This window comes from Halichondria panicea, chromosome 1 (assembly GCF_963675165.1).
Source record: "Halichondria panicea chromosome 1, odHalPani1.1, whole genome shotgun sequence".
Taxonomy (NCBI): Eukaryota; Metazoa; Porifera; class Demospongiae; order Suberitida; family Halichondriidae; genus Halichondria; species Halichondria panicea.
The window spans coordinates 4249542-4268970 of NC_087377.1; the positions used below are offsets into that span (position 1 = coordinate 4249542).

The 19429-nt window shown below is 39.0% G+C and overlaps 2 protein-coding genes and 2 long non-coding RNA genes across 4 annotated transcripts in view; 2 read left to right on the forward strand and 2 right to left on the reverse strand.

The window, feature by feature from the left end:
• Positions 1-10861, forward strand: part of LOC135336969 (uncharacterized) — an 11561-nt gene extending 700 nt beyond the window's left edge. Inside the window, exons 3-7 of the mRNA XM_064532865.1 lie at positions 825-872; positions 1021-1105; positions 1309-1392; positions 7617-7673; positions 10715-10861. Of these exons, the coding sequence (XP_064388935.1) occupies positions 825-872; positions 1021-1105; positions 1309-1392; positions 7617-7673; positions 10715-10861 (421 nt within the window). The remainder of the gene's footprint in view (positions 1-824; positions 873-1020; positions 1106-1308; positions 1393-7616; positions 7674-10714) is intronic.
• Positions 4954-5422, reverse strand: LOC135337731 (uncharacterized). The gene is made up of 2 exons (XR_010395277.1): positions 5291-5422; positions 4954-5159 (listed from the first exon to the last, which is right to left on the reverse strand). It is a non-coding gene; the product is annotated as an uncharacterized LOC135337731 (long non-coding RNA).
• A 1955-nt stretch (positions 10862-12816) lies between the features above and the next one.
• On the forward strand, positions 12817-17065 carry LOC135337545 (uncharacterized). Its single transcript, XR_010395169.1, has 4 exons — positions 12817-12977; positions 14514-14634; positions 15676-15738; positions 16855-17065. It is a non-coding gene; the product is annotated as an uncharacterized LOC135337545 (long non-coding RNA).
• Positions 17062-19177, reverse strand: LOC135337036 (uncharacterized). Its single transcript, XM_064532930.1, has 3 exons — positions 19057-19177; positions 18741-19006; positions 17062-17321 (listed from the first exon to the last, which is right to left on the reverse strand). Exons 1-3 carry the CDS (start codon positions 19091-19093, stop codon positions 17220-17222), a joined length of 405 nt encoding a protein of 134 aa, XP_064389000.1. The 5' UTR covers positions 19094-19177; the 3' UTR covers positions 17062-17219.
• Positions 19178-19429: the final 252 nt, after the last annotated feature.

The following is a 19429-nucleotide window of genomic DNA, read 5'->3' on the forward strand; positions in this document are numbered from 1 at the left end:
TTCGTGGATTTCCAAAATAATGCTTCGTTCTCGAGTCATGCCTAGTTTTGCTTACTTGGAATGCCATTGCAGCCTTTTCAGAATAGTGCGTAGCAAAACTTGCATGCTCACCGAGTGTTGCTACTCTACTTAGTAGTTAGTTAGCTCTGCACTAGAACGCTAGCTATTGGTAGCTGCAAGAGTGAGAAGAGAGCTGCAAGGCTCTGCTGATGCAGCTATTCAATTTAGACTTTTGGCATCGATAGTTTTTAATAACGCATGATCGATCATTACCCACTCTTTGAATTTCTTTGTGATTCTGGATTCCACCTTGCATGCAGCAAAATTTATTAATGCAAAAAATGTCCAATGTATACATGTATAAAAGCTGCTTTTATGTTATGTAGCTTTGACACCTCCACCGAGGCATCAGCACCTGCGATGCTTTCATTTAGCTTGGTTTTCCTTGCATGGTGGTGTTTTTGCTGAGCTCGATAATGTGTACTAGCAGGAGTGGCATAAATACTTAGCTAGCTATAGGCTTTTTTTTTTTTTTATAATAATTCTGCAAAATGCATGGATACACTTATAGCATATTACGCTAACCTAATGTGTGCCCTGTATATATTACTTACAATAGCGAGTACAAATTAAAAATAAAGACTAATATTATACTAATGCAAGTGACAGAGTACATTTCTCTTAAATGACAAAATCGATGTACTTTCCTGCAGCTCCAGTGGTAATTCATTCCACACAGATATTGCTTTTGGGAAAAAAGAGTTCGCATATGCATTTGTTCTGCAAATTGGTCTTTCAAACTGTATATTTTTTGTGCTTCTTAGATTGAGAGGGCATACTCTTCTTTCCAGTGGTGGATCAGGGAATTTAAAGTTAGTACACATACATTTTTGTTTGCATATTGTATGCATGGTTAATTATTGTACTTACCACTATTCAGTTATAAGAAAGTTGTTGGGATCAAATACATGATCCTACCCTATCCGGGGTCAAAGGTCTACCCGCTATTATCCTCCGTAGGTACCTAAAAGACCTCACTGAATATCGATGTAATAGGAGAGACTATGTAAAGCACTTTCGTCTCAAGAAGATGGAGCTTGTCAAAGTCAGCATAATCTCTGCATGTACTCAGAATTGATAAGCGTAAATTGTTTAAGCTAATGCATTTAGTAGCTGATTTTAAGAGCGCTCTATATAGAAATGTTTGTGAGTTAGCAGGTCACAATGTACATTGTTTATTAACTAGAGTGCTGCCTAGTAATGTTATATGGTTGACTACATACCCCCCTCCCCCCTCCCCCCTCTCAGCCTGGATCCATATCCGGTTACAATGTCTTCATGAAAGAGTTTAGGAATGACTTCATACAAGGAAACAATCCGGAGTCCCTCAAGGTGAGGAGAGATGGTCTGTCCAAGCTACATCTATAAATACGATATACTAACGTGAATAATAATAATAATGCTAAGATAGTAAAGCACTGCGGGTGCTGATGCCTCGGTGGATGTGCCAAACCTACATAACATAAAGCTACTACATGTAGCTATTGCTAATACCATAGTAGTGGGAAATTTTCGTGGGGTGCAAAATTTCGCGTTGTTTAAATATTAAAGTTACATAACCCTTTTACAGGTCAAAATATAAATTTTTGTGAATTGTAACAAAGGAGTGTACTATCATTAATAATTGTACAAATGGAGTTGAACGATATCTCTTCACTGGTTAAATTGTTGTAGCTAGCGAGTGCTCTGCATGTACTCGCTATCAACTTTTCAATGTTGATATTGGTAGATTGGATAGTGTCATGAATGAAACGGATGTGCGAAACGAGCTGCATAAATGTTCACTCGACAATAGCCAGATCTACCTAGAGCTATGACAAAATAAACTCTTTTGAATTCTAGAAATATGCACCAAATTGTGGTAATGACTAAAAATTGAATCATCAGACGAAATAAACAGACACACGAACCTACGAATTTGGTGCATATTTCATGCGTATTTAAGAGTTTATTTTGTCATAGCTCTAGGTAGATCTGGCTATTGTCGAGTGAACATTTATGCAGCTCGTTTCGCACATCCGTTCTCCTCTGAGCTGTCTGATTATACATGTATGCATGTACAAAAATATCCTGCAGGAGTATGTTAGCGTGGATAAACCCAACAAGGGCTCTATCCAATTAGGGGCAGGGCCAGACGAAGAGAAATTTTGGAAAAGTCAGCTACCGTGCATGTATCTTCTAATTTATTGGACACTTTTGGGGCAATTTTTGTTGTTCTAATACAGCGGACACTCGATCTGGTGCTTTAATTTCTAAATATCTAGACAATACCTTGAAAAGTTGAGATACATTCCAAGTAACGTAGCTTTTTAGCCAGCAAGATAGATAGTTTAGAAGATTAGCTAGTTTAAATAGCTAGTCTAACTATACAGTCGCACACCTTATACAATATGCTTGTTCAGACATTATTTTCACGTGCTCTATAAACATCTGTTACGACATTTAAAATAAAGGTTTAGACCACCTACATGTATTACAGCATGTATAAGACGTAGTGTCATTGGTAGACCTTCTGGACTATCTTAATAGATATTTTCAAAGAGGAAGCAGCAATTAAACCATTATTTTGTATACACGCACTACACAAGTTGACACATGCACTACAATAGTCTACATGCTTGCTAAGCAGCTTAGTTGAGCAGAGTGCAGGCCACACATACTTCCATCAAGACAGCAGCAAGGCATAAAATCGACTGGTTAGTGTGCACAACCATTGACCCACACCCATCTCTAAGCCATGGCCACTTCATTGGGGGGTGGCGATAAAATCATGGTGGATTGGGCTGACCTTTTGAACCACAAATGCAAACTAAAGTGACGCAACTTTTCCAGGTTTGCGATCGCACCTCTTAGGCATGCAGGAAAACTTGTGTGTTGATCGAGAGTAAGGATTGCATGAAAATAGCCACCACTTCAAAGATCCTGGGCACAGACTTCATGTGGTGTTTGTGGTGTTTTTTGTCTGCCATCTGGTTATAGTCCCCTGTGACAGTGGGGAGGAGTATCAAATTTCAAAGCATGTGTGGGCTTGTAAGTCATGTACACACATTCCAGTTCTAATAAAAACTTTGGGATTTCATGAACAGTCACAGTTAGTTAGTCTTTACTTATATGAGAGCTGCCAAGTTTAACATTGTCACTGGAGTCGTGTTGCTGCTCAATGAGGCAGACATGTGAGTGTATTTAGTTAAAGCAGTCAACCGTGACTCGTGACTGCTAATTGCATTGTATATTATATATAAGATAAGGTGTTCATGGTTGGCTGCACTTCAACTTAAATAGTGTAATCAACTGATTTAAAATCGTCATATACTCCTGTAAATTCTTCACCCCTCTGTGGACTGTTCAATCAAGTGTAACAATAATATAGGCGTGTCTTGTGATGTCAGTAACAGTTGGTATAAGCAATGACAAAATGAATTTTGTTGTGATCTGCGCTGTGCTAGTGTCTCTCGGCATGTTTTGTTTCGCTCAAAAAAGAGTGTTATAGAAGAGGAGCTTATTAAAGACAAAAGTCTTAATTGATCACAGGATAGAAGTATGTACATTTTGTATAGATCTGAGGTATTTTGCATTTCCTGTCAATGAATAATTAAAAAAGGTATGGATCTGCAAAGAGGTTAGAGTTCACAATAATGATGGCTGCTGCAGCTCTTTTCTGACTATTGTAGCTAACACAGCTAACGCTTTAGTGCAAGGCTAACTCATAAGTTGAATAGAAAATTTTGTGCGAACAGATGATGCTACGTACTGAAGAGACTGCAACAGCCGTCACTGTACACTAATTCATACCTCAAGAAAGTTTGCAAATCCACAAATCAAAATCGAAGAGAATGTGGCTAGAGGCGTATAAAAGCTGTTGTTTTCTACACATTGCAACCGTTCAGCAGTTACAGCTAGAATATAGTCACACACACACACACAGTCAGCTTTTACCATATCTCTCGTGCGGCTACGCCTCGAGGCATAATTAATGCACAGTACGTATTTGTAAAAATTAATCTGCATACAGTGATAGAGGAACACGAGACTTGGGGATAATTATTGGGGCGAGCGAAGTGAGTCCCTTACCTAATGTGCAACGTTTAGATTTTGCGTGCGTGCGTGTCATGGACCGGCACGATATTATTTTTTGGACTCGTGACTCTTACCAACTTTTACGTGAATCGATGCCCATGAGCACAACGGCTACAGCTAGCTACACTCAGCAACGAAGGCTTCGACAAGACACAGCGACTCTTGAGGCTACAGGCAACCTATACAGCAGGTCAGAGCACCTCAGATGGGGACCTTCTGAGCCTGAGATCACATATATAGGCACGCCTGCAGGAGGTCACAACCACTTATTTGCTATTTTTCATCAAAGATGGGTCACTAAATACTTGTCTACTTGCATGTTCACCTGCTAGCTCAACACATGCACAAACCAGACACTACGGCAGGTCAGAGTACCTCAGATGGAAACTTCAGAGGTCACACATGTACCCTTTAATACAACATTAACAGGTCAGAGCAGCTTATTACTTGCCAAGGATTATTCACAGTATAATTATTATTACTTGTAATGCCTTGTAACTAAAGCTCAGACAAGACACAGACTTCAAGGCCACAGGCAAGACACGTATACACAGACACTCTTGAGGCCACAGGCACACCTGCGGTAAAAACTTGTCTTTTGCATTTCTTAACGTCATTATAACATTAACAATTTTGACCAATCCACCAATTCGTATATCCATAGCCAGCCGGCAATGTAGCTCGGTCTCAGCTATGGTCTCATGCATGCAGAGTCACTAGCTAAATAGGGCTGGTGACTGATCACATGCATGAACGAATTTAAACACGGTGAACCTCAAACGCTTCCGCTTGCCCCATGTCACTCTAGTAATAATATTATTGTGTTGAGTGATTATAGTAATGTACAACAAATTAAGTGATATATTCAAGCATAGGCAGACTACCTTCACAATAAGTGACATCGAAATTTAAAGACATATTTACAGTCCAACATCCCATTTTGGCAGCTCAATCAGCCTTAAACCACAAGTTCCCCCTTCTGTCCAGTTCTGTTCTCCTCTTGTATCGAAGTGGTATTGACTCTGTAACAAAAAATGGTGACTAATTATTAAAACCTTTCAAGAAACGTTTATATACGTAGGTCAAATTATATAAACTCTCTGTTATGCACCTTATATACATACTATACGTCAGTGTATTAGTTGCCTCTTACATGTCAATGGCTGTGTACAATATTAATGTCCCTCCATATCCCCGATAGTTTAGTGTTGGGTTGACTGCCCACTCTCGAGTTTCTCCCATTCTTCCCTGGTTGATGCTCACCACACGACCAGGTTCTTCCCAGGCCAGGGCCTCTACTGGGACTATGGAGGGCCATTTGTGTCAAAAATAAAGGAATATAAACTCATGTCAACACACGGCTAAAAGACACGCTCAGGCAACGCGCTCAGGAAACACACGCTCAGAAGACGCGCTCAGGAAACACGCTCAGGCAACGTGCTCAGGCAAGACGCGCTCAGGCAACGTGCTCAGGCAACACACGCTCAGAAGACGCGTTCAGGCAACACACGCTCAGGCAACGTGCTCAGGCAAGACGCGCTCAGGCAACGTGCTCAGGCAACACACGCTCAGAAGACGCGTTCAGGCAAGACGCACTCAGGCAACACATGCTCAAAATACGCGCTCAGAAGACTCGCTCTGGAAGCACGCTCAGCCAGCACACGTTCAGGAGACTCGCTCAGGCAACACAGATTCGGAATACCTTGACCTTTGTACCGGTATTTTTGACCTGTGTACTGTGTACTATATGGAGTAGAGAAAATCGTGTAAAAATCTCAAAGACACAAGAACTGAACACGTGCACACATTTACATAACATAGAATGGTCTAGAACTATAGCTAAGATAAGTAATACAAAACAATGAGGTAATCATTAGCAGATTTGACCCTTGCACTTGAACCTTTTACTCTAAATAAATCCCTTGCAATTTAACCTTTTGCTCTAAATGAAGTGTGTTACTTGAGCGTGTGTTCCCTGAACGCGTTTTCTAACCGTGTTATTGTCTGAGCACGTCTTCTGAGCGCGTTACCTGAGCGCGTCTTTTGAGCGTGTGTTGCCTGAGCGCGTTACCTGAGCGCGTCTTTTGAGCGTGTGTTGCCTGAGCGCGTTGCCTGAGCGTGTGTTGATATGAGTTTATATTCCCTTATTTTTGACCCAAATGGCCCTCCATATGGGACTGGGTTTAGTATAGTAATAATTATTGCACTATTTTCATACTTCACCGCGTTAGTACTTTACTGGAAATGAAAAAAGTCCTGATCTATTATTTCGTACACAGTTTTAATAACTTACGGTTTGGTTCCCCACTGGTATTGGCCATCTTCCTCGAATTACCTGTGTGCATACACATATACATACATGCACCTTCAATATTCTTGTACAATTTTATTTGGAAAATTCGCCATATTAGCTTACTACAATGTTTTGAATGTGTGAATGCTAATGGCTTTGCAAAGACTTGTACAGTGTATTTGTACGACGTCACGATCTTTGCCATGCCCTCATTCATAAAACATTGTATATTAGCTGTACATATATATACGGTGGGTTTACAACAATGGTGTAAACACTTCGTGAATGTGACCATGCAGTGATTATAATTCATGGTGTGTCTTCTAGATTATTATGTATATCAAGGAACTTTTAGCTACATACCGTATAGCGCGAAATTTTCGAGGCACTTATATTTCGTGGAATGGCCTCTATAAAGCATTTCGTTGCACAATGTTCATAGAATGACCGCTTACCGGAAGCCACGTCTTTAATCTTTGCACATTATAGCAGATAATGAAAAATTTTCGTGGACTTATTTTCGTGTGGGATTGCTAACCCACAAAATCCGCGAAAATTAAGCCCCTAGAAAATGTTGCGCTATACAGTATATATACATTATTGCAAGAATTCTGAGTACTCATTAACTGGTTCTTATATAGGTACATACGTTCGTAAACTGTCGTTGCTAACATAATTATACTCTATACATGTACTTATAATATTTACCATACCTTATTGTGATAATTATACAGACTATAAACAATTATAGCTTGTTCCTACTCTCTGTGTGGATTGTCTGTAAGTAAAAACCTTTCCTTTTCATGTACTATACTGAATTCTTGTGGCTCCAGTTACAGCCTTCGCTGATAAACACGCTATTTTTCTGTAGCTTCAAGGGTACATCACGTGTACGGTATACACGTGGTGTACACGTGTTGGCATGTACGTATATGTAATTCAATAGCTAGCATAAATTAATTAGTAAGTAAACTTGTTAGTCTCTTGACAGTAAGAAACAATATACGTCCGAATGACCTTCATTGAAATTATTCCCGGAAGAGTTCCTTCAATTGGACTCTTCCGGCCGGGCTATAGTTATAATACAAACAATTAACTTGAAACTAAATTAAGTTGTAATTAATGTTGAGTGCTACTCGGCTATTTCATCGATCATTTCTTGCTTTGTGTGCATGTGTGTGTATAGGAGGGTTTGAAGGCACTCTGTGAGAAATGGAAGGAACTCAGTGATGAGGAGAAAGCAGTGAGTGCAACTATATAGTAATATGAAAGCACCGCAGGTGCTGATGCCTCGGTGGAGGTGCCAAACTCACACACACACACATATTATCATGACGAGCATTTTTTTTATTTACTGCATGCAGAATCACAGGGAAACTCAACGAGTGGGTAATGATCGACGATAATTGTTGTTAGAAACGATCGATGCCAAAAGTTCAAGTCTAAAATTAATGGCTGCAAGTCAGCAGAGCCTTGGAGCTCTCCTCTCACTCTTGCAGCTACTAATAGCTAGGGTTCTAGTGCAGAGCTAACAGCGGCTTTTATTCGAGCGCATTCATTTGCAACTGAAGTGATCCTGTACCAGGCACGATAGAAAAGGATCACTAAAAGTAGAAGCTAGAATTATATACCAGGAACCATTCTAAATTAACATTCCAGGCTTTCCTGACTTAAATTTGCTGTGACCTATAGTCAACTACTAAGCCTATAGGCTAAAGATCGATTTAAATGATCCTGTTGAATTACATGAGAAATGTCTTAGCATTTTTTTATACACTTAGCCAAAACTGTATCACACACACACACACACACACACACACACACACACACACACACACACACACACACACACACACACAAACACACACACACACACACACACACACACACACACACACACACACACACACACACACACACACACAAACACACACAACACACACACACACACACACACACACACACATGCACACACACACACAGTCCTATAATGTAAAGGGAAAGTACATGCACACTGAGAGGCTGATTGAGTATGAGAAGAAGTACAAGCAAGCTATTAACTATTCAGGGCATTATATAATTTTTATACTTATTCATCTGTCCTAATAGCTTGATCTGTGTTTGATTCTACATGCATGCTTCTCTCCGTTCGGATGCACTCATCGTGACATTTTATTGAACCGATTATCTGCTATACTATAATATAGCTATAATTATAATAATATATATACAGCACAAGTTTTGTAGTTGTAAAAACTATATTCTTGTTCAACCCATCACACGCATTGATTATAATAAGAACCGTGGCTATTATAGCCTCCATGAAAATATGAATTTAAATGACGGTTTTGAAATCGGTAAATGACATGTTTAATGTAATGCGTGCATGCGAGGGTATATTGCCTTTTAGACCAAGGGCGCGAGCATGCTATTTTGTTACGTGCGTACTGTAGTTGTTGTATGGCTATTATATATAAGAAGAGTGCAATATGAGATTAATAGCACGAGTAACAAGCAATGGCGAGGCTGATCGATACTAATTGCACGAAGCGTAGCCGAGTGCTATTAAGCTTTTCAGTGCTTGTTATGAGTGCCATCAATCTCTTATTGCACGAGTAGCCATACTATTGATTTCTAATCGAAGTTCTCTGCAGTTTTTATTAACGTTTACGGCTGCGGCCGTTATTCGAAAACAATACTTTGTTATTGATAGCGTGCAATTACTTGACAGGTATATAATTGCACGCTGTCAATGACAGTGTGCAATTACTGAACCATGCAGATGTGATACGGGATTAATTGCTGTACACTCTCCAGATAATAATAGATCATACGATTATAATTATAACAACATGCACAGAGGATCACATGCATTCCCAATTAGAACTTATCGATACGTATAGTTCATGCAATATACCTATATTATAGCTGTACACAAGCACGTATAGTGTTTTGTTGGCTATAATTATCATGATCTTTGTATGCATGCATTCACATAATTTGACATTGTAATTTAGTACTTAAAATCCAATAGGTGTAAGCAGCAAGAATTACTTTTTTTTGTCGAGACTTGACAGTTAGTTAAACCACAAGTTCTCCGTTTTGTCTAGCGTTATTTTCCTCTTGAATTGAGGCTGTATATATAGTCTCAACTTCAATAATGGCTTCGCACAATGTCTCTCCCTCTCTCCGATAAATTAGCGATGGGTTGACAAGTTCTCCGTTTTGTCTAGCGTTATTCTCCTCTTCAATTGAGGCTGTATATATAGTTTCAAGTTCAATATTAGCTCCGCACAATGTCCCCTCTCTCTGATAATTTAATCTTTGGTTTACCACCCACACTCGAGTCCCTCCCCTTCTCCCCTGGTTGATACTCACAACACGGCCTTGTTGTCCCCAGTCTCCGAGTGGGTGCACAGCAGCGTAATCTGTGGATGCATGTGTGTGCGCGTGGTTTATGGCAGCATAATCTATAATAATACATGCATGGACAAGTCAACATATACAGTGTACTTTATTCAACATTGTTACCTTTTGACCTTTGAGATAATGGAAATGCAGTATATACCAACAATTATAGTGACGTCACATGATTTCTAGCAAATCAGCTTATCTAAATTAGCCATCACTAAAGCATGATGGTCACCTTTTAAGTGTGCTTAAATTTCTTTTTTGTGAATACACATAAAAACAAATCGAGACATTGAATGAATGGTTTAACATGCAGGTCTATATAGCTGTACAAATGGCAGGATGTACATGAGACGCTAGAGATCACGTGACAGCACTAAATCCTTCAGAACACACCTAGCCAAAATCACGTGTTTTAAATGCTGGTGCACTCGGATGGACTCGAAGTTAACGTAGTGCACGAGGCGCATGAGACATAGAGTAAAACATTTAATCTTGGCTATAGGTGTGTTCTAAATCCACACTTTAATGTTCATGCTCACTTTAAAAATATATCAATACAAACAAATTTAGACACGGACAGATTCAAATGCATGTAGCCAATTAAGGTTAAGGTACAAAACTAGTTTAACAGGTCAATTAAGCTGTACAAATGACAGGTTATATACACAACAAGGCTATATAAGATCACGTGACAACAGCACTTTATAGAACACACCAGGAGTGCACTCGGATGGAGTTTCCTCGGCACACAAATCACTGTCTATGTTAAATCTTATCGGACCACACCCTAAAATTGGGAGGCTGGGTCAACCTCTCCCACAGGAAAAAGGCGTTAACGAGACGTTTGCACACACACACACACACACACAGTCCTATAATGTAAAGGGCAAGGACATGCACACTGAAAGGCTGATTGAGTATGAGAAGAAGTACAAGCAAGCTATTGAGGAGGGGATCGTCAAACCATGCACCCAAAGAGAAGAAGAAACCAGCCAAAAAGAAGACAAAAATTTTTAAAAAAGCAACGAAAAAAGAAGCCGAAGTTATATAGCACAAAAATATCTTTGGAACAAGCAGCCTAAAAATGGTGCAATCAAATTGTTTGTGTTAAGATACTTAAATTATATGTTTCTTTGATTTTAGAATCGTCAATCATTTCACTATTATTTTTAAATTGAGAAGATTTGAAAGTACCATAATGCATGTATAATTATGTAGTTTTTGAGTTAGTTGGCGAAACGTCCAGTCTTTCATGGGTGGCCATAAACATAATAGAGTATGTATATGTAGTTTAGCCACGGTCTTCAAGCAAAACCAAAACATGTGATCATTAATTTGCTCTTACGCTTTTCACATGCATAGTTTGTTGCAATAAATCTCTCGCATGCATGCATGCATGCATGAACGCAATGTTGAATGAGAACTCAGAATAAAAGAAACACTTATCGTTAACAATTTTGGCAAAGAAAGGGCTGGGCTTAACTCAAGATTCTTAGAGGCAGTGGAGGAATGAGTGTGTAGAGTACACTTAATACAAGGTGCATGGTGTAGCATGCACACATGCAGTCAGCTAGGCTGGTCAGGTTTTGGCCTGACCGCTTTTGTATAGGCTTTAGGTAGGTAATGCCATTTACCTACCTAAAGCCTACAAAAGCGGTCGTCAATATTAGTGAAAATAATTATGGTTGGGCCTAGCTTGTTCATGATTTTAAGACTTGGCATAGCCATTCTATTTATAGCAATTGCCTATAGCCAGGCCTAACCACTCGAAAATTGTTTTCTACGCCGCCCCTGTTTAAGATTTCCCCTTGTAATTGGGTGTTGCTTATACAATCCTGGTCGTATTTGCTCAGCTAATGTATGCAGCATTAATGGCCTCAGCTATTAATTAATACAGAAAGTTGTTAGGGGTCAAAGGTCTATATCCACTGTTATCCTACCCCCTCCTCTGTAGGTACATATATATAGGACCCCCTCCCTCTCAGCCTGGATCCATATCCCAGTTACATGCAATGTCTTCATGAAAGAGTTCAGGAGTGATTTCATACAAGGGAACACTGATCCATGCAGAGTCCTTAAAGCTTAAGGTGAGGGAAGTTATTATGAGTCCATATAATTGAGCTATCATGCAGAGAGGATATATATATATAGGAGCTGTGGCATGAATCACATTGTATATTGCGCATGCACCTTTCGCCAGGGCTAAAGCACACGCAGAAAGTTTTATCTCAGTAATTAAAGCACACGCAGAAAAAGCAAAACACATGCATGCACACAATGTGCCCACATGCATGCACTTAATCCCTTAGACAAAAATATATCCCCTCTTACATGTAAGTCTATAATATGGATTTAGCTTTACCTTGCACGTTTTAGGCTATTAAAAGGCAAATTACTTGACTGCATGCATGTGTTTTGAGTTGAAAATATAACCACCACTTCTGAGAAATTTCTGCGCATATCACATGACTCCAAAATGTCTGTATGCATCTATAAATACTGTACGTGAATATAATTGTGCTTATAATAATTATACTCATACTAAAGTGTATAATTATTGCAAGAGTGTCAGGTACGTTCCGTATATATAGAGGGAAATTTTGTGTGGTGCAAATTTTTGCGTTTATCGAGGGCAGAGAAGTAACACGAAAATTAAATACCGCACTAGTAATTTCACATGCAAGCTATTGGTGGGTGTGGTTTCCTGGCATTAAACCGCAAATAATTATCTGCTGAGGGCTCTAAAGCCAAATAGCGAAAATGTGCACCCGCGAAAAATTTTCCGCTATATATGACATCTATATTTAGTTCTTGCTGCATGTGCACGTCCCTCGAGAGTATTACAATGTCACGTGTACACGTCACTCATTTCAAGCATCAAAATGCAATATACAGCTGTTGGACTAATGAGACTATAGTGGTGACGTAAGCGTGCATGGTATATGTTATTCAATCATCGTGTATACATAGTCCTCCCCTTTGAGAGTATCGTATATCTCGTGTGCATACTATCAGCTTTACTTAGTTCTTTACTTTTGGAAAGCTATATACAAAGTGCTGCGTGTTTGTTTCACTATTATTCTGGATTGTTTAGTCTCGACTTCAACGTATCAATTAAGTGTATCAAATCGAGGTATGTATTAACTATACATGTATATACTGTATGCATGGCTTTACCTATTATGGCATCGGTATAATAGACAATTATAATAATGTTCAATTAAGCTTAACAGCATGCTTATCAGTGCGTACAGTTGGTATATTATTATAGCACAATTATATAGCATGGTAAAGTATTGACATAATTGAAAGCTATACCTGCATAACTATAATGAAGTGATATGCATGGGAGTTATAATGTACCAAAATTCAGGCTAGGTTCGGATTAAGTAATTGATTCAGAAGTAATGATGTGATTTTCATGGGCTTGATAAGTATTTGTATACTATATAGCTATAAAAGCTAGCTCATTGTATATACAGAAGGCTGCGAAAAGTACAGTGCATATTGATATCACATGAAACTGTAGTACATAGTTCAAGAGATATTTCCCAGTAAAGAGTTGCATGCCTTCATCTCTTTATATGCCCTTGCCAGTATATACAGTATAATTATGGTTTGATTATTATTTTGACCTGTATACGTATGCTCATATTTTGATCTCTATAATTATGTGTGAATATGATAGCGCCTGAGCCATGCATTTTTATATGCCGTGACAATTTACACAATTATGATACCGTGCAATGATCAATTATCCATGGAATGCCTGGAGGAACTTGTGAGATTTAAGTGGACTACCATAATGCTAGAAATGAATGCGTGATACATATATCTAGCTATTAATTTTATGCGAGCAGATGTAACTGAATCGCATACTTTCGTATCCCGCAATTAACTTGAGTCCTGTACAATCCCCATTGAATCATCTCGTAACCAATTGGCCAAACATGCACATAATTTTATAACTCACATATCATTACTTCTAGTAACACAGTCAATATTGGACATTGAAAAGACGTCGTGCATATAGCACAGAATAATACGCTATTATATACATGACTGTATATTAAATTATCTTAGTGTTATAGCACACTGTAAACACATTCGAATGTCTCTAGCTCGTCTGGTATATGATATTTCACTTTTAGCTTGCATGCACACATGTCTCTTTTCACACAAAGAAATTTGAAGTAGCTGCTATATATAGTAGTATACCCTGCTAGAACTATACTTGTTTTTGTTCTGCACATGTGATATCTCATTCCATGGTTGCTATTAACAACCATGATGCTACGTCATGTGTGCATACGTGGCTAAATGCATGATTTATGGCATGTGATTTTCCATATATGGTTGTAGCAATGTCATTGGTGTTGCTATAACAACCATGTGCGTCACTCCGGGTTCATGTGCATACGTATAGGTTACGTCTGTTTATTATTTGCTTTGTAATTCAATATGTACAGTTGTACATACTGAGTGTTCTGTGGGTTGACAATAATAATAAATTATTATGATATTCACACTACTGTCATTGCACTAACTTATTATTTCAGGCCGTTATGCTTTCCCTCTATTCTAACACTGATCGATTATTGGCCCTTCTGGCATTCATAGCAAGGGAGAATAGTCTTTACTGTATCGTAATGTATACATACTTTAATAGGAATGCCACGCGGAAGAAGATATCAGTATTAGAAAAAGGCTGCAAGAGATAGACGGCTGGCTTGGTGTGCCAAAGATAGAAGTGCAAACAAAGTCCTCAAGTGATTCTAATACTACATTGTGTAAGTCCTCTTTTACCGATCATGAACCATCTACAAATGTATGTCTATACATCATCATTATATAAGAATAAATAAGTTTATAAAGCAGTCTCTCATTCTAATCCTTTTCATTATCCTGTTAATAGAGACCGTAGTCATTCCTTTATTGAGCTCAAAACTCTTCAGTCTTGTCGTGGAAGTGTATTTTCAGTGTATTATTATTCCTGTCAGAAGTTACCAGGTCTAAGCAGACTTCCCAGCATTCTGACTATTTCAGCTTGTCTATTATGACTTCTAATAATAAACTGACCTGTGCAAGATATCTTACCATAATTATTAGCCCTTTAATGAGAAGAAGACAAGCTTTGATTCACTGCCACAGCAGCCTCTCTTATTTTTATTGGCGCCAATCTCGCACGCAATGTCTCCCTAAATAATGATTACATCACCGTAACGCGCCTGGATTCAACCACGCCCATCGTTTCCAATCCCTTTCTCTTCCTTCATCTATATGGTATTACGCTGTGAAACTCATTACTAACGCATTTTAGAGAATAATTATTGTTCCATTAACGTACCATTTATATACCGTATAGCGGGTAATTTTCGAGGGACAAAATATTCGTGGTTCAGCAATATTGAGAGATTTCGTGGGTCATATTTTCGTGGTAGCTGCCTGCACTGCAGGTAAAGGTAGGCAAGGTCGCTTCATTCGTGGGTAAAATATTCGTGGCCAGACCTCCAACCACGAAAACCACGAATATTTTGCCCCACGAAATTACCCGCTATACAGTATACCCTATAAATTATATAATGCCTTGAAATATTGTTGTTTCAACTACAATAGCTGTTATTCTCATTGCACTCACTGTTAACTCCCCCAGTGGCCATTGCTATGTCGAATATGCTTCTCTCTGTTAGTCTTTCTTGTAATAGCTCATGAATGTCAAAATAATATCCGGAAATAGTTATTTTAGCATTACGGCCCTGGGTTTTTAATAGTTGTAATAATGTGCATAATTATAGTTGAAAAAGAATAATGCTATTGCTCTCTCTGTGTAGGAGGGCTTGAAGAGGCACTGTGTGAGAAGTGGAAGGAACTCAGTGAAAAGAAGAAAGCATGCAGTGAGTTGAACTAGCACCATGGCAACTATAATTATTATGGCTTCTTAAATACATGATGCTGCATGCATGTTCTCTCCTCCCTTTGCTTGTTTCAATACATTTTGGTGATTTCCCTGAGCAATGCATAGCAATTTTTCAACTGTATGCATGCTACACCCCAGTTATTGCACTTCCTGCAGTATCGAATTTTCAAACTGCATATATGCCGGTAAATTTTGGACCAAGAATGTATGCATGTGCCTATGTATACACTGCGCTAGCTGGTCTCAGGTACCACCACTTTTAGGCCTATAGTTTATCACCCGATCTATATAACAGACTGCATGTGTTGAATTGAGATTGAGGATTGAAATATCCGCCACCACGTCAGTCACAGCACATCAGTCACAGCACGTCAGTCACAGCACGTCACTATATGCAATAGTTATAACACGGGCACGAGGGATTGTATGGTGTATACTGAAGCACGAGGGCGCCAGCCCCGAGGACTGAGTGCAATATACACCATGCATCCCGAGTGCACGAGTCATAACTAGTTTATATCCCTAGCAACACAAAATACACCGCAGCTTCTACTGAAAGAGCTGAAAGAGACTAGTCCCAGCTGCTTGCATCTCTGCTCAAAGACACCAATATCTGACCATTCAACATTGCTGTCATTGGCACAAAGAATGGCTTGACTCACAAAAAGTCGGGCTCCTCGGACCTCGCTAGACAAGAGTAAAGCAGCCCCACCCGGAACCCCTGCAAAACCTTCAACACTGCAAAACAGCCCCACCCGTATCCCAAAGCTGCAAGTAGTCCCACCCCAAACTCTGCTGCAAACAGTTCCTCCCCTGCAAAACAAAACTATTTACTGGAAGCCTTTGCTATGCGGCATTTATTTTTTGTAAAAATACCATGTATACGTATACGCCCTTAATATCATTTAACCCCTCAAGGTTTTGCGGTCAGTGCAGAATATGAGATTCAGTGCATTATGCTGCATATTGCACATAGCAACAGCATAGCAACAGGATATAAAGTATATATATATATATATAAAATGATGTATTGTAGCACATACACACAGTCACATGACTGGCATGTATCACACACATCCACGTATGCACACAGACAAGGACACTGACAAGCAGATTGAGTATGAGAGGAAATACACAAGAAAGCTAGAAGTTTAAATCACCCAAAGAGAAAAAGGAATCTGCCAAAAGAGATAAAGAGGCAACGAAAAAACTAAAGTTGACATTTGGAACAACCAGCCTATATAATAAAATCATTTAGATTACCTATACCACCCTTAATTGATTATTTTCTTGTCAAGGAGATGTTGAAGTATACATTTTGGTTATACATGTATATATATACACAAACAACACGCATCATATACACATGCACTCAATCGTTCAACAACTTGTAGCTATAGCTATATACAGTGTGAATTAATAGAGTAAAAACGATTGGCTATAATTATATTGAGTCAGTTATCGCCTCCTTGTCTTTAAACTGTCCGAGCAGACCAACTGTGCTCTCTCTGGGTTCACCTCCTCTGATTCTTCAAAGCCTCTCTTGACAATCGCATCAGTCTGCATAATAATTATTAGGTGTAGAAATGGAATAATTAAGCTATAGCTATAATTATAAGTCTATATAATAGTTACCTGTATAGTTTTCGAAATTGGCGATGCTTTGCTTATTACAGAATAATTATGATTATGATTGTCAAACTCTGCATGTGCATGTACATGTGTCAATGTCAGTTTCAAAGTTGACCACATGCATGCACAGCCTATTTTATTACATGCTATAGTGCATCACAGTAGATTTATATAGTTATACATAATCGTTGTATTATCATAGACAGTACTAATTTGTAATAATTATTTTTGAGGGGGAAGCAGATCGAGCATTTTGGGGGGGAAGGTTTATCCCTGCCCCCCCCCACTATATATAGATGAAACCCTGAGTGTTTTTATACTCAAAGAACCTATAATTGCATGCATGTATGCATGGCCATGCATTATGTTATAGTTATAACACGGGCACGAGGGATGTATGGAATATATTGCACTGAAGCACAAGGGCGCCAGCTCCGAGGGCTGAGTGCAATATATGCCATGCAGCCCGAGTGCACGTGTTATAACTAGTTTATATCCCGAGGGCATAGCAACATAACACTGTCCTAGTAACACAATATAAACAGCACAAAAAAAGACAGAGACAACTCTAGACACAGCTCCATCTCTTCTCTCTTCTAGACGCCAGTAGATCTATCTGCAGCGTATAAGATTGGCATGACCGACAAATGGCTTGACATAAAATTGTTGGAGTTTTAACTGAAATCTGCAAAACAGCCCCACCCCACTTCTGGTGCTGCAAAACAGCCCCACCCCACTTACTGCTGCAAAGAAACAGCCCCACCCCACTACTCAGTGAATACTAGCTGCTGGTCTACGCTCGGCCTCATAACCAAGCCAAGAAAGCTCGCTTCTACACTGCTGCAAAACAGCTCATGCCCCCAGCAAAAAGAGCCACTTCTTATGAGTGCTACGGTGAAGCAGAATTGACATGCATCAAGATGTCGAGGACTAGGTCGATCTAGGAACACAGAATCTTCCACAAAATAAATCTTGGACAATTTTAAAACCTGCACAGTTGCAAGAAGAAACTCCAGCAGTGCTGAACATTCATTCCTGCATGGCTGGACATACTTTGATACTTGTTATTTCTCATGTGTATTAATTTAATTTTAATTTAATTGTCTGTCTAATTGCCAGAGGGGCGTTTTGCGGTCAGTGCAATATGACTTTGCGGTCAGTGCAATATGACTTTCAGCAGTGCAATATGCTTCATATTGCACTTGGCAACAACGTAGCAACGGGATATAAACAATAATCAAACCAACAGGTTAAAATCAATCCACTGCATGCATGACTATAATTATATAGGGGGAATTTATTTGCACATGTATACAAAACTAATTAATTAATTAATTCTGTCCTCACTGTTTGGATGTGTGGCCCAGATGATGGGCTCTCCATGTCATAGGACGGTCGGGGGAATCCAGTGAACTGACTCGTACCTCCCTCCACTGGTGATGCAATCTGATTGGTCAGATCTAGTTTATGTTGACACTTGCTACACGGGTTTATATCCACAGTGAAATAAAGTGTGGTCCCCTTGTCCAGGTGCACTTTGTAGCTGCCGTTCTTAGAGATCTTAAAGTCAGCGTAGATTACTCCTTTACTTGACTTATCAACTTTAACATTTCCTATTATAAATGACTATGATCATTTGTACGATCAGTATATATAGATATACCTTCAAATCCTTCCAATGAAACATGACGTTGAGCCATAGCTCTATCAGTTGAACATATAATATGTATAAAAATGTAAGATATGAACTATTCACTAGCTATATACATGCAGCTTTATAATTATCGTCAGTGAAATATGTGCTGACTGATTGATTGTGTACTTGTATACAGGCGTTTGAATTGTTGAACAATTTGTATACTATTCAGGTGCTTATGTGATTTACATTGTTCATTAAATGATTTACATTGTGATTTACATTGTTCATTAAGTGATTTACATTGTTCATACATGATACACTTCAGGGATCGGGAATGAGGAATTTTTGCCTTTCTTATCGCGGCTTTTAATAGGATACAGCCTAACATAGCCTCGAT

Excerpts from the sequence above, each read along its gene's own strand:
- LOC135337036 (XM_064532930.1), bottom strand. The coding sequence starts at position 19,093 with ATGGCTCAACGTCATGTTTCATTGGAAGGATTTGAAG. Across the intron at positions 19,007-19,056 it reads TTCATTGGAAGGATTTGAAG|GAAATGTTAAAGTTGATAAG; the intron begins GTATATCTATAT and ends CATTTATAATAG. Across the intron at positions 17,322-18,740 it reads CTGGGCCACACATCCAAACA|ACTGATGCGATTGTCAAGAG; the intron begins GTGAGGACAGAA and ends ATTATTATGCAG.